The 15768-nt window shown below is 37.5% G+C and overlaps 1 protein-coding gene across 3 annotated transcripts in view; it reads left to right on the forward strand.

Annotated features, from left to right (window-relative positions):
• The window catches only part of DNAJB4 (DnaJ heat shock protein family (Hsp40) member B4), a 28274-nt gene extending 12506 nt beyond the window's left edge, over positions 1-15768 (forward strand). For all 3 annotated transcript variants that reach the window (XM_075156116.1, XM_075156114.1, XM_075156115.1), the window contains exons 2-4: positions 6723-7008; positions 9933-10507; positions 12155-15768. In XM_075156116.1, coding sequence (XP_075012217.1) covers positions 6798-7008; positions 9933-10507; positions 12155-12388 — 1020 coding nt within the window. In that variant the 5' untranslated portion in view covers positions 6723-6797 and the 3' untranslated portion in view covers positions 12389-15768. The remainder of the gene's footprint in view (positions 1-6722; positions 7009-9932; positions 10508-12154) is intronic.

Below are 15768 nucleotides of genomic sequence, written 5' to 3' on the forward strand. Positions count from 1 at the left end.
GAAGCCAGATACTTTTGTAAAGCATGACTATACCTATCCCACTACGTTTCTTCCTTTTTAATCTGTGAGGAAATAAAAAGTCAACAAGTCGTCTTAATGTAAGCTTCAATTGTCAGTGAATTGCATTAAATTGCATTGTTGCATGTGCCTCAGGAAAGAAATTATGATGTATGTAGTACACAAACTGGTAAATACTTCAGGGCACATTTCAATTTAATCTTTTACAAGTAGAGTGTCTCAAAGACACAATGTATGTAGTATGAAAATACAAAATAAGTGTGCCTAGTTACTCAAGTATGCTGTTTAACAAAGTTAATGTCACTGTCTATTGTAACTTTATAAATCTATTAATTGTTTTAAGTTTTTATGTGGTATTTCACTTTTTTATGATTATTTATTTATATGTAAAATCAGCCCCAGAATCCTAATGTACAATGAACTTTTTACTTCCATCACAGTAGCAGCATGTTTCTGCAGAGATCTGAAGTAAAAATTTGATAAATTTGGGTAGTTACTTGGCTGTAAAGTGTGTGACTAAAGGAAGCTTTTCTTTTAGGGCCATTGATTAGAAAGAACTGTTACGCTCTGCAGGTTTCACTTTGCATTTTCTGTTAGATGTGTAAAAAATTTTCAACTATTTGTTGCTTCTGCTGTAAACTCTAAAATCTGTTTCTGTATATAAGACCAGCTACTGAATATTTCTGTAGTGAAACTCTATTTGATGAATTAATGAATGGCGTTTGCATGTACAAGGTCTTATTCACAGTCCAAAAGTATAAATGTGGCTCAGTCAACAACTACATACAGTTAAAGATGATGGGGAGAAAAGTCATTGTCAAAATTTTTTTCTCTGGGAAAACAATTGGATGATTTTATAGAAAATTTTATTATTGTATATGGATATGCTTTCTTCAAACCATTGTAGACAAATGTCAATTTATTCCATTCATTAATGTGGGTTTGCAAATATTATGATACTTAATTGTGAAAGAGCTGCTTCTATGGAGGGGTTTGGCTCCTCTGCCTTGACATTTACGTGCACATGTGTATTTATAGTTGTGATCTGTCTGGAATTTGCCGTTGGGGTTTTGTTTGCTCTTTAACTTGTTCTGTGATGTAGTCCTTTTTCAGTTTTGTTTCTAAGGTTTAATAGGTGAGGAATGCAGAAGAAATGGCTTAATTTAAAGGAAGTAATGAGCATTTTTGTTCGACTTCAGATACTTCAGGGAATAATGATACTGTTCTGCTTAGAAGCTTTTCCTTAAAGTAACCTCATACTGGTGCTAATTTATGATTAATCTAGAAGTTGAATTCAGTGTAACTATTATTGTGAATGTTTCCTTAATTTATTTCAGTTGTTCTTATGAAGGCTTCTTTAAAGAAAGCAACTAATTCAAAGTTAATATTATCAATGCAACTACTCTAAGACCTGGAAGTGGTATGACCTTGCTCTCACTGTTCTGCCAAACTTATGATGTGTAGCACTCGTCCATATGTATGTGAGTTAAACTATGGTTGTTCAGAGAGAGTAATAGGAAAGGTATTTTAAAGCAACAATTATTTCACTGAAATATTAACTCACATGGAATGCTGCATATAAGTAGTCAAACTCAGTCTCAGAAGTGAAGGTGAACTGTTGCAGGAAAAATTTTCAGCTTCCTAGTATATATTTCATAAACATTTTTAGATTAAAAAAGGAAGTCTTGTATTACAAAAGTGAATGTCACTTTCTTGTTTTTTATCAAAGAACAAAGAAAATCCTCTGTAAATAAGAGTGGGATTATATTAGGCAAGTTCTGTATGGTTTCAAAATTTTATTCAGTCTTCCTGAGAATTAGTAAGATTTTTTAATAAATTGTCTATTCGGCTTTTTAGTAATTTGTTACCGTTGAAGGCGCACCAATTCTTTTTCCCCAGTCAACTTCAAAAAGTTGGACTGAAATTGCCATTTTATGTGTTTAGTTTTTAATTTGGACTGTAACAAGTAACACTGATGTAAGGAAGCGCTGAACAAATACAGGTTGCTAACTTTCTCAGTGCATAATAAGAGTACCCTAAAGTAGCTTACAAGAACAGGAAGCCACGTTTGAGACTCCCTAGTTTGGCAGAAAATTGGTTTACAGAATTGGTTATAAGCAAAAGCTTCATCGATACCATTTGATACTACGGTGGTAAAAACTTTTTTCTCTGTATGCCTGAAATGGAATGCAGCTGTTGTATTTGAAGACTGTGTAAACAAAAAACTGATGAAATAGATGGTTAATTGATTCATAAAGTGATATATCAGTCAGAGAAATGCTGATGTGGTAGAATGAGGAAGAAAGGTAGCTAATTGATGGTGGGCTTTTTATCTATTATGTTTTTGAGGTGGTGTCACAGCCAAGCGCATTATTGGATTTGTATGTCTGAGAGGTTGCTTAGCACTCTTAATCGAAGTCTTAGATTATGGCCTTACCAATTTTATAGATACGTGGTTTAGTGGCTTGCTTCTGGGAGGCTTGAGTAAGTTGCAGGGTGCACTACTGCTGGCTTGTCACAGCTCAGGCCAGCCTTGGCTTCATAGGATCTATCGGGTTGTGTGCTGTTAATGCTCCCTAAACAAATGGAATCATGGAAACCACCCCTCCTTTAAGTAAAAGTTAAAAGTCCAAATAGAGGGTGAGCATGCATCCCAGTATGCCGCAATTGGAACTGTGCGTGAGCAGGTGTGTATAACACTGCAGGTACCTTGTGGTACTTGGACACAAGATGTCAATCTCTGAAGTAAGAGGTGACTGAAATGCAAGGACTCTGGGAAATGGGCTTACTGACAAAATGCCCTGTAATGTTTCTAAGTTCTACTACGAAAGAAGAAGATCTTAAGGTAGAAATGCAGAAACTTGTAAAGAACAAAATAATACCATAAATGAGTTCATCTGTCGCACACTAGGTGATGACCTTACATGTTTTTGTAGGGGACACTTATTCAGGCATTTAAACAAAAAATAAAAATCTTATTCGAACATATTGGGAATGGAATCTTTTCATAGTTTAGAAGAGTTTTTTAAATACTTCCACTTCTAGGTGTATATGGTAACAGGGAAGATAGGACTATAGCAGTAAAACTAAATACGTAGTTGTTTGTGGTTTTTTTTTTCTTTTAAAGCTGTTTTGTTTTCTGGTTATCTGTGCTTATTTGAAGGGACTGCAATGCCAGAAGTCCTTGTTGTGGAGAGTACATGAAGGATTTTCCTTTTTTTATCTTTTGTTAATAACTCTGAAGAGGAATGTGGGATAAAATAACAAAATGAACAATAATGAATTGCAAAGATCAGATATTCAGAGTTCTAAAAACATAACAGCTGTGATTTATTATCTGTCCTTGAAACTGCTCTAATACTAGAAGATTGGAAGATGTAAAAACTTAGAAGTGCTGGTATGATCGGATGTACCCAAGTGATCATTAGCATGATCACTAGATGTTCATCTTGTTCATGATAGTCTTTTAACAATAATAATAACTGAAAAAAAATTTCACTAATTCTAAGAAAGTCATAGCTCTCAATCTATTACAAATTGTTTAAAAAACTCAATATGTGAGAGGAACGGTAGCCTACTTGTATTTCCAAAAGATCTCTGATTGTATGATAAAAGGAAGGTCTCAGCATGGAGAAAAAGAAGGAACATCCTTTCTCGAAGGAGGTGCTCCAGTTACCCTATCGACTCCTAGAAGATATGAGATACCAGACTGTAAATTCATTCTGACCTGAAGATCTCATGCAGGGCACAAAGTAGAAGTAATGTAGTCATTGTTGTACATCTTGCTCAGAATCTTAAGTAATTTCATTTTTAGAGAATAACTTATCTAATTAGGGTATAACTTAGCACTTATGCCAGAATAGCATGTTCTCCTCTGTAGGAGAGAAAGGATGCCTGAACACTTACTCACTGTGTCAGCAAAAAGTCCCAGTGTAACTTTTGTTGTTACCCGAATTTGTCCTGTAAGTTTTGACACTCGAGGGGAAGAAACTTTTGATTTATGAAGAAATCCTAACTATTGGGTCTTTTAATGAAACCTGGGAAATGAATTACTATGTTTTACAAAATAGGGGGGGAGGAGGGGAGTGCTAAGCCTTGCTAATTGCAGCTGCTTGAGTATTCTTTTGATATTTAAAAGGAGAGATAAGTGTTTGATATAATATTCTCAAAGGCGAAAATTTCTTGTACCTTGTTTTTTAAACTAGTGTATGCACCCTTCTGCCACTTCGATCAACCAGAAGTTTTGAAAAACATAATGAAAAATACAGTCCTGAAACTAGTCTGAGCTATTGCTGTTCTGACAATTCTATTATATGACAACACAGTGACACAAATATCATGGGGTCCTTCTCAGACACTCAATGGTGGGAATACTTCAAGAGATGTAAGTTATGACCCCACCAGAGGTTGCTCAAACCATACCATAGGAGCACAGCTGAGCATAACAACTCCTTGTACTGCAAGTTTTGCAGGAGAATTTAAGGCTGCTTTAAATCTTATTCTGTCAATAGTGATAAAGTTTGTTTGCTGTTGTAGTTCACAGTATCGTATCTGCTGGGTTTGGATGGTGACCTGTCATATTTGCAACCATTTCTTGAGCAAAGTAAGGTTAAAACTGCCCACTAAAACGTGTGTAAGTAAAGTAGCTTCTTAGGGAGTGGAATTATATCTTACATGAAATCAATTGAAGTCCTGTTTTAATTCAAGCTATTGTACCTACTGCTTTCAGAACTCCATAGTGGAGAAAATGCTGAATTTATGATATGTGTCTACAAGAATTTATCTGAAATACCAATCATAAATTAACAAAAGTAGCACTTTTAAAGAAAGATAAAAAGAAAAGGGTGATTAGTAAAAGACTAGCTTTATTCCATGTGGAGCTCAGCAACAACTTCTTCCTTCAACTGTAAAGATAATTGATTCTGTAACCTTGTGGCTCCCAGTGTTGCAAAAATGCAAGTAAGTTCTGAGAGATTTGATGGCAAGGGGAGCTGATTCCTTCTTTCAATACCCTTTGGCCTCTGTTACATTTGAAATAATGTAAACAGACATGCAAAAAGTTCTTGCTTTCTCAAATATTGTGATGAAATCTCACCTTTATTCTGTTTTTATCTTTCCCACCCCTATTCCAAGGGGAATGTAAAAAAAAAAAAAAAAAATTTAAGCAAATCCTGGATACATTGAGGGAATCTAGTCAATTCTATTGCAGAAATTGAAAAAGAATAGATATGATGTCAGGAATAGGAGATGACATATGTTTAAAAAAAAAAAGAGAAAAAGTCCCAAATTTTTTTCTAGTACTCTCTGGTTAAGGAGAAATTTTCTGTCTCTTCTGATCAGCCCCCTTTTAAGTTAGAGCAGGTTATAAAAAACAACTTCAAATATAATGCTCCCTGAATCAGAAGGTTAGTGTTCTCCACTTGAGTTTGATGGTCCCTTGGCTGCTATATGCTGCCTTTCTTAAACTTTTTTATCATTAGAAGGAAGGTAATTGAGCCTAATTGTCTTCATACAAGTAACTTCATAATTGAGCCTAGAAATGTCTTCATACAGGTAATTTCTCGATATGACCAAAACTGGTGTATTTTAATACTTTGTTCCAGGGAGGAGTTATTTTTCAAGCTATGCTAATCAGTCTTGATGTTTATTGCCATACTGACAAGTAGGGATAATTTCTTGACCTATAGCTCTTAACTAAGATCCAAAAGAAATCTTGCAGGCTGAAACTTCATACTATTCCCTCTGCAGAGCATGAGAAATACTTCAGTAGTAAAGTTTGCACTATGTATTGTAAAACAAATGTGTAAGAACCAGGTATTTTTCTGTTATTAATATCTCATCTGATGAAGGTTATTTGCTTGATATATTGCCATACTTGTATAATAGTCTTGATACTGCCTCTTGTGTAGAAGGAGACCAGGGCAGGGGGTAACAGTTTTGGTCTGCTTTTTTTGAGTGGCTTGAGTTGTGGTAAACTGAGTGGTATTTTTTGCTCAGATTCAATTTCTTACTGCTTAATAGTACATGGTTGCAGTCAACTGTGGTTGAGGGTGGCTTAATTTTATTTTTAAAGAAATGAAGCTGCGCTTTCTGAAGCTTTGTCGTTAACTTGGGTGTAAAATACTTCGTAGCTTTGCTGGAAAGGGTACAAATCCATGTTGATATATTTGGAAAACAGTTATATGTACAGCTGTCTCTATAGAAACTGTGAAGTAAAATGCTGTAATTACTTTATATGGGCTACTGCATTTCTGTTGGGGCAGTTATGTCTTCAGAGCTGACCGGATTCAGCCCTGGTGGTGAAAGGCTTCACGCTATTAAACCTTTAAACTTGCTGGTTGCTTGAGGAGGGAGGATATAGAAGTTCAGCATTTTCTCTGTGTGTGTGTGTGTGTGCGCATGCGTGTGTGTGAGAGAGAGAGAATGAAAGCTGTGCAGACTGTTCAGCTGGGGCAGTCGGGGAAGTGACGTCCTGTATTATTTGTCGTTCTAGAAAGAGCGGAGACACGTACTGTAGATGGGAGGACTCTAAAGAGGGCTGTGTCTTGTCCAGTGTGTGTAATTATTTATAAATGAGCAACGGGGGAAGGAATGAAATACGGAGAAGCTGTCTAGTGTTTCTTCAACGTGTCGGAGAGTTTGTTGATTTGTAACAGTTCTGTTTTCTTCAATTCCAAATTTGATCTTTATTTTTCCTCCTCTAGCATCTCTACGTTGCTAAGACACTGGACACTGCTTTCTTTATAGCAAGGAAAATCTGAATTCCTCCAACACTCAGGATGGGGAAAGATTATTATTCTATCCTGGGAATTGAAAAAGGGGCTTCTGAAGAGGATATCAAAAAGGCTTACAGAAAACAAGCGCTTAAATGGCATCCAGATAAGAACAAATCTCCCCATGCAGAGGAAAAATTCAAAGAGATTGCAGAAGCTTATGAAGTGCTGAGTGATCCCAAAAAGAGAGACATCTATGATCAGTTTGGGGAGGAAGGTATGTATGTCTCTGTTATACTCTAATCGGTCACTTTCATTACGTTGAATGAAGCAAAATAAACATAGATGATGCATGAAAACATGATATGTGTTGATTTTTAGGCAATGTATTTGTACTGCTTGGCAGTTTGACTCATCAGCTTTTTAAATGTAAAATGTATTGCAGTGTTTTAATGCTGATATAGTTTTAGTTTCTTACTTTAATGTCTTCTGTATGTTTTTTTAAAATTCCCAAATACCTGACAGGCAAAAAGTTACTGAATTCAAAAAGTTTGTATGAGCCATAAATAGCTTTCTGGGATCTCTTACTGCTGTCTTCCCCTGCCATAGCACTTTTTGAGGTGCAATTGGAAAGAGATGTATTCTTAAATTTTTGCTAAAGGGCAGTCTGCTTGATCTAGGCAGGGCAGTCCTTCTGAGCAGATGCCCAGGTATCCAGCCCATAGTTGTCCTTGGCTTCTTGCCTGGAGAGGAAAGAATTTGGCTGATGTCATGAAATACCAGAACAATTTTTTAGCTTTAATTGTAAACAGTGATAACATGCCAAGAGAATGAGGCCTCAGAAATATCATATTTATCCTAAAATGGTTATCTGGAGAGGATGACTTTTTATTTTTGACCAACATGACTTTCAGTCTTATGATTGAGCAACAGAGGAAGTAATTAACATCCTTCCCCTTAAATGTATGGTATCAGAAATTCCACATGAAGTAATCACTTCCGTTGTGACAAGTAGGTCCACTCACTCGTTGCCATTCACTCAGGGCCATGTTTTTTACTAATATAAAATAGGACACTTAAATAGCAGTACTTTGGGGAAAATTGTGGGTTCTTATGAATGCATAATAAAATTCGGTCCTCTGTCATCCATAGGACTTAATACAATTGTTAACATCCATAAATTCATGTAGAAGACGTTCAGGTTCTACAGAGGATGCAGGTTTTTTTGGTCTTTTGTTCCATTGCATGTGTTCAAAGCTTTAGTGCTGTTACTGAAACATTTTAGGAAAAAAGTGTTTATGTAGATATCAGAGGCATTTGTTGTCTCTTGGGTCTTTTGCTTTCTTGCACTTCTTCCTTCTCACCCCCTGCCTCCTTTCTGTATATCATTATAAACCTGTTTACTCTGTGGATTCATTTGCATTTTAGATTCCTATGCAGCAGCTCATCCTGACTACTTTCCCAAAATACCGTTTTAGTCACTTTTACCAAAGAGCTTGAAGTAAAGCATATAAAGCAATGCAGCCTTTGGCATCCTGGTATTGCGTACTTGAAGACAGAGGTTCAAAACATAGATTTCTATTTATTTGGGGCATAATATTAAACCAAAGTATGATTTTTTAGAATGGTGATTCCTGGTGGAAATACCTCCTGATGCCTCAGTTGCTCTCCAAGCTCTTCAGTTGCATCTGAGAGTGTAACTAGTAGTTGTGAAGGAAAGGCAGGGGGTGGGGAGGGAGGAAGGAGGAAACCTCAGTGTTTTTACAGCCAGGAACTTGATGTACTTTCAATAACTTTTGGCTAGCTATTTCAGAAGGTGTCCTACTATCACAAATTGAATACACTGATCTGCTTTTTGACATTAACAGTACTGTGACAGAAGGATGTACTACATGTTGCTAAGTACTTTTAATATGGTCTGGTATTGAGATGGGGAAAGCATTGTCATTCTAATGTCTTACTTGGTTACTGTTGATAACCAGTATTAAGCTTATGCATAGAAGGTCTAGAACACTGAGCCAAAAAAAACCCCAAAACCTCTCTTTCAAATTTAGGGAATGCATGCTTCATTAATGTAAGCCTCCACGTTTTTATGGCTATGGAAGTAGGATACCAGCTGTAGTGCTGAACTGCTGTAAGATTGAAGAGGAAAAAAAAAAAAAACACACAAACATTGTAAATTTAGAAATAAAAATCTCTTAAGATGACTTTCAGTCTTTCATCTTAAAGGTTTGAGAAGGTATCCTGAAATGGTCAGTGCAGGAGAGCACTAACTATTACGAGGAAATACTTAGAGATCACCTAGTAGGAAAGAGGCATTTAAGAAAAGTGATTTTAGCTGGGTTTGGAATGAGAGAGCAGGAAGTACAAGGGAATGTCCAGTGAGAATTAGGAAGGGAATAAGGGAAATCTTATCAGGAAGAAATGATATATAGATCTCTCCTTGTGGAAGATAGAAGAGAAAGAACAAAGCTATTTGAGAATATTCTGTTTTTTTGCACAGAGACAGTGACAGTATATACAAAATTTTTGTACCCAAACTGGTCTTAGGAACTTCCAAGCTATTTTTATTTGTGGCTGCACTGAAAAGAGTTCCCAGGTTTCTTACCTATTTTATATCATAGGAACACAAGCTGTGATAAGTTTGGGATTCTAAATCGAACATTAAGGAAGCATATGGCTGCTTGACTATTGGCACATTACCTTTTACTCAAACTGAATTGCAGGAAAACAGAGGTAAAGCTAACACTGAGTTAGAGCTGAGCTATGGAGACTATGGCAAATGCTGCATATGATACTGCATAATTTTCCCCAGAAGTGATCTTGAAGAGGGATGCAACTCCCAACAGACTTTGCAGAACAAGAAAAGATCAAGTCAAGCAGACCTCTCTTCTGTTTTAAGATGCTAATTCTTTGAATAACTGGCTTCAATCATATGAAATAAAGTTGGCAGTGTCAGAATACTTGTTCTTCTGAAGTAGAAGTCATTCTAGAGCTTCAGAAACTTTGTTGCTGTTCAAGCTATTGAATTACTAGTTGGTATTGCATAGTCTGATGTTGAGTCCTCATTGAAAAGGAGACCTCTCACGCTACTGCAAAGACCCTTTCGACTCATCAGTTCTGATATCATTATACTCTGCAATAGGAAAGCTTATACTAATATTTGATTTGTTTTTAACTTTGCTTATTTGTCTTATTTAGGTTTGAAAGGAGGAGCTGGAGGACCTGATGGACAGGGTGGTACCTTCCGGTACTCCTTCCATGGCGACCCACATGCTACATTTGCAGCTTTCTTTGGTGGCACAAATCCTTTTGACATCTTCTTTGGGAGGAGGATGCCTGGTGGCAGAGACACTGAAGACATGGAGGTGGATGGTGATCCATTTGGATCTTTCACTAGTTTTAGTATGAATGGTTTTCCAAGGGAAAGGAATACAGTTGGTAGCCAATTACGTCGTAAACAAGATCCTCCTGTAATCCATGAACTTAAAGTGTCATTGGAAGAGATCTATCATGGCTGCACAAAAAGGATGAGGATTTCACGTAAAAGGCTTAACCCAGATGGTAGAAGTGTCCGAACAGAGGACAAAATTCTTACTATTGAGATAAAAAGAGGATGGAAAGAAGGCACCAAAATCACTTTTCCAAAAGAAGGCGATGAAACACCCAACACAATTCCAGCTGATATTGTTTTTATCATTAAAGATAAACCTCACTCTCACTTCAAGAGAGATGGATCAAATATTATCTATCCTGTTAAGATCAGTTTAAGGGAGGTAAGTTTCTCTTTTGGTAGAACTCTAAATGTTTAAACCTGTTAACAATATGATACAATGGCTATGCTGCACAAGCTGTATGGCAGCAGTAAAGTTTTGTTTTGTTGGTTTTGGATTTTTTTTTTTTTAAATAGAATTTCACTCTTGTAAAGTCAACTTGTGGCTGCAGAGCACAGTTATTTATAGCGGAAGCAATAGCTGTTTTGATAAAAATGGAGTATTACTTCAAGCTGTTTACTATAGAGGTGTAAGAGAATGAGGGTGGAAGGGTAAGAATAAAGGTTGATATGTCTTAAATCTTCATACTTTACCTTTCTAGCTACATATGTATTAGGCTGAAGTAACAAACACAAATACAATTAACAAATACATCTAATGTAGTATGCTCCTTACTGCTGTGATATGATCGCTACTTCTGTAGGACAAAGTAGAAATGTCTTAAATATTTTCACTGCCAACAAATTCTAAGTCTGCCTTTTTATGTCATAAGTTATTTCAGTGTGATTTCGAAGTACATAGAGATTGATTTCATGAGGATAAATTATTGTGAACAGGTGTTATAGGAGCTATATATAACAACAAAAATGGTATAGCTTTTTAAAATTCTGTTCCAAGTCAAAACACATTGGCTTTCAAAAGAAAAAAATCAAAAAGACAACTGAGCAGAATCTGTAAGGGTCTGAAGCCTCAACATGGTCATCATTTAAAAGATAATGTACCTGAGTGTGTGATGTGTTTTTTCTTTTTAATTAGCTTTAGCTGGAGAAATAAACTCTTGCTTGCATTATAAGCTTTCAGTGTACATTATGAGCTTCCTTCTTAAAGGATTCTTAACTAAAAATACATCTGAAGTGAGGTGAAACACCTAAAATAGGATGAGGGAGGGAGAAAAGACAATATTTAATGTTAATGTGGGTAATATAGTTCCTTCATAGATAAAAGCCTATTTAGACTCATTGCGTTGTTATGTAAATTGGACATTATCAGTATAGACTAAGTGTGCTGGATCAGGTGAAGTTGGAGGAATCAAAATGTTATTATCAGAGATCCTAGTAATGAAAACAAAACTATTGGATAAAGCAGGAGAAGGTCTGTGATGTTTTAATTTTGGTGCACCAAAATAGTTGTTTGCTTTTCTTTGAGCATCACAAATGCTGACCTAAGATAGCTGTGAAAATTGATATGCCTCTGCTTATAGACACTTAAATGTTGTTCTGCAATTGGGTGTAATATACGTTGATAGTGTATTAGAGTAAACCCCTGTGCAATGTAAACAAACAAAAAATGGAACAGGGCTCTAAATTTCTAATGGAAACTGGGAAGCTGGACATCTCTAGAAAAGTATGAGTGAAGAGTTCACTCTGTGCTCAACTACCTTATTATTTGATAAAGTCTTTGAAGGATATATAAGCTCAATTATCCTCCAGTGGCCATTGCGTAAGATTGGTAAATTCCATGGTATTCAATGACAAATTGAAGCCTTCCCTTTTTAAGAGAACAACACTGTATTTGAATTTTGACTTCTCAGTAGTTCACAGTGGAAATACTGTTTAGAATGCTAGTCTTTTCTAAATAATCCAAATTCAGGTGTAAGTACAAATAAAGTTCTGACCAATTTCTTTCTCTCATGATACAATCTTTCTTTAGGCTTTGTGTGGCAGCTCTATCAATGTGCCAACGATAGAAGGAAGAACCATACCCATGACAGTAAATGAAGTTGTAAAGCCTGGGATGAGAAGACGAATTATAGGATATGGTTTGCCATTTCCCAAAAATCCTGACCAACGTGGAGACTTAATTATAGAGTTTGAAGTAATTTTCCCAGATAACATTTCTCCAGCATCAAAAGAAGTACTTAGGCGAAATCTTCCAGTTTCATAAAACGAAGACTGTGTATGTCAACTGTTTAAATAGGACACTGGAAATGCAGAAGACTGGCAAGTCTGTGCTTTAAAAGTGCAATCTGTAACAACTAGTGGAATATTTGGGGGTTTTTTTGTTTTGTGGGATGGGTGGGGGGGAAATACTGTAATGCTGCATGAGAAGAAAAGGGTTAAGTACAAGTCATACAGATGACTTCTGCAGTAAAATTTACAGGGAAAACCACTCATTTTATTTTACATCTTCCTAATCAGAAAAGTTTATTCATTATCTTGCCTAATGTAAACTGTAGTCGGTTTTTACAAAGTCAACGCATATTTCTGCTACAGTACTCGAGCCTCCAAGTACTTTATTTCTTATATCCCTACCCTATCTATAACATTACCCATTTATACAGAAATTGGAGATAGCAGTAGAAATACACAAGTGTATAAATATTTTAAAGAGCAAAACATGAAAGATATCATTTTGGTATGTTGCCTCCCACTGCACAAAGCATAGGCTGGGAAAATCAGCTTGGACTCCTGAACCACCTCCCAGTGGAATGAAAGCATTTTCTTTATTGCCCCAGAATGTATGAGGACTGCATTGCGAGTCTAGCAAAGGGCATGTGGCTTGAGGAGCAAGAGTAGCCATTTGCTACAGATAGTTCCTCAGCCTTCAGGCAGAACAGCAAGAAGGGATTCTGCAAGTACATAAACAGCAAATGGTGGGCCTGCTGTTGAATGGGGCAGGGAAGCTGGTGACAAATGACATGGAGAAGGCTGAGGTACTCAGTGCCTTCTTTGCATCAGTCTCTACCAGTAAAACAAGCCTTCAGGAATTCAGGCCCCTGAGACCAGAGGGGAAGTCTGGAACCTCGGTGGTGGAGGGACTAGATCAGGGTGCACTTAAACTGGAAGTCCGTGAGCCTGACAGGTTGCACCCCTAAGTGTTGAGGCAGCTGGCTAATGCCATTGCAAGGCCACTCTTAATTATCTTTGAATGATCACAGAGATTGGGAGGTTTTCCGGTAGACTGGAAAAGAGCAAATACCACTCCTATCTTCAAGAAAAACAAGAAGGAAGATTTGGGGAGCTACAGACCACTCAGCTTCACCTCAGTACTTGGGAAGGTGATGGAGAAAATCCTCCTGGAAAGCATTTCCAAACACATGAAGGACAAGAAGGTCATCAGGAGTAGTCAGCATAGATTTACAAAGGGGAAATCATGCTTGACCAAGCTCATTGCCTTCTACAGTGAGGTGACTAGCTTTGTGGATGACAGGAGAACAATCCATGTTGTTTACCTTGACTTTAGTAGACAGACTGGTAAAGTACAGGTTAGATAAGTGGAAAGTGAGGTGGATTAAAAACTGGCCAAATGAGTGGGCACAGGGGGGTGTAATTAGTGGCACAAAGTCCAGTTGGAAGCAAGTCAGTAGTAGTGTTCCCTGTGGCTCAATACTGGGGCCAATACTATTCAACATCTTCATTAATGACCTGGATTATGGGATGGAGTGCATCTTCAGCAAGTTTGCAAATCATATAAAACTGGGAGGAGTGGCTGGTAACACCAGATGATGTACTGCCTTTCAAAGGGACCTCAATGGGCTGGAGAACTGGACAGAGGATTCTCACAAAGTTCAACAAGCAGGAATGCAAAGTCTTGCTCCCTGAGGAACAACCTGAGGCACTAGTACACCCTGGGAGCTGACTGGCTGGAAAGCAGCTTTGCTGAGAAAGACCTTGGAGTCCTTGTGGACAACAAACTGACCGTGAGCCAGCAATGCACTTTTGTGGCAGCAAAGGCCAAAGCTTTGCTAGCAGGCTGAGGGAGATGATCCTTCCTCTCTACTCTCAGCACTGATGGGGATGCATCTGTAGTACTGTGTCCAGTTTTGGGCTCCCCAGTACAAGAAAGATACCAACTTACCGGAGTGCATCTGGCACAGCGCCATGGATGAGAGTCTGAGAGAGCTGGAGCTCTTCAGCCTGGGGAAGAAAAGGCTTGAGGGGATTTTATCACTGCATATAAATCCCTGATGGGATGGAATGAAGATGGGGGAGCCAGGTTTTTCTCAGTAGCTCTCAGTGACAAGACAAAGAGGCAGTGGACACAAGTTAAAACACAGGGGATTCCATCTGAACACAAGGAGACACCTTTTTACTCTGAGGATGGTCAAACACTGGAACAGGTTGCCCAGAGAGGTTGAGGAGTCACCATCCCTGGAAATACTCAAAACCCGACTGGACATGGTCCTGGGCAGCCTGCTGCAGCTGAGCTGGAGCTCAAGCTGGATGCTTGAGCAGGGGTGTTGGACTACATGATCCCAAGAGCTTCCTTCCAACTTAAATGATTCTGTGAACTTGGACTTAGCACTTTTCACTAGAGAGTGCTATGGGCCATGTTCTGCAAATGAGGCTTAGCCCGAAGATGGGTGGTACTGATGTGACAGCTTGAATCCCTAGGGAGTAGGTCTATGCTTGAGAGGAAGGATGCACAAAGAACACTGTAAAAGCATTTCGCTAGTGCAGATATTTAAAGATCATGCTGATCTCAAGTATTCATTATTTTCAAAGGCTGAACTTTACTCCCATGAAGAATAAGGAAAAGCCCAGGTCCTAGATAAAGGAAAGTTTGCTGAAGACACAAAGTGGGATAGGGGTTGCCCATGAACTTTCATATGCTTGAATTTAGTCTTTTTTGAATACAAATATGAGTTACTTGTCTTTAGAGTTAAAAGGTGTGTAGGGAAATGGAGAGCCCTCTGTAATAGTCTAGTTTTATAATACAGTATAGGGCTGGTTCCCTTGATTGCGGCATGATTTTGGTGAAAGAAATGCCTTGCGGGCGTGCTTTTACTTGAGTTTAAAACCATAATGCAGTGCTTTAACAACACTTTCAAAGTTTTGGGGTTTTTTTTAGGTTTTTTTTTTTTCCTTCACAAGAAAATACATAAGATTTGCAGTCAGCTTTTTGCCTGTGGAAATTTAGTAATTACCTGCTCTGTTAGGTAGCTTAAGAAGTAGCAGTGTTATCTTCATATATGTGATTTTCTGCAGGAAAGTAAATCATATGGAAGTTGGGATTTAATTTACAATAACTTTTTAATGAGCACAAGAAGAATCCCATTTCTGTTACTCAAAGGAATAGAACTTCTGGGAGATATTGTTCGAGTCAGTATCTCTTCATACAGTGTCAGTTAGCTGTAGTCCTAAATCTACAAGGAACTAAGCAATTGCTGGAGCAGTATCACAAAGGGAAAAAATTTGCTGCTTAGTGCTTATGCATATTGTTAACATTATATATTGTTTGTTCAAAAAATTCCCATTTCGGTATGTTCCGTATTGCATTTCTTAATGTGGTTTTTAAGTAAAAAGTGTACAGGTGGTTTTTAA

The sequence above is a fragment of the Calonectris borealis genome, chromosome 8 (assembly GCF_964195595.1).
Source record: "Calonectris borealis chromosome 8, bCalBor7.hap1.2, whole genome shotgun sequence".
In the NCBI taxonomy this organism is placed as follows: Eukaryota; Metazoa; Chordata; class Aves; order Procellariiformes; family Procellariidae; genus Calonectris; species Calonectris borealis.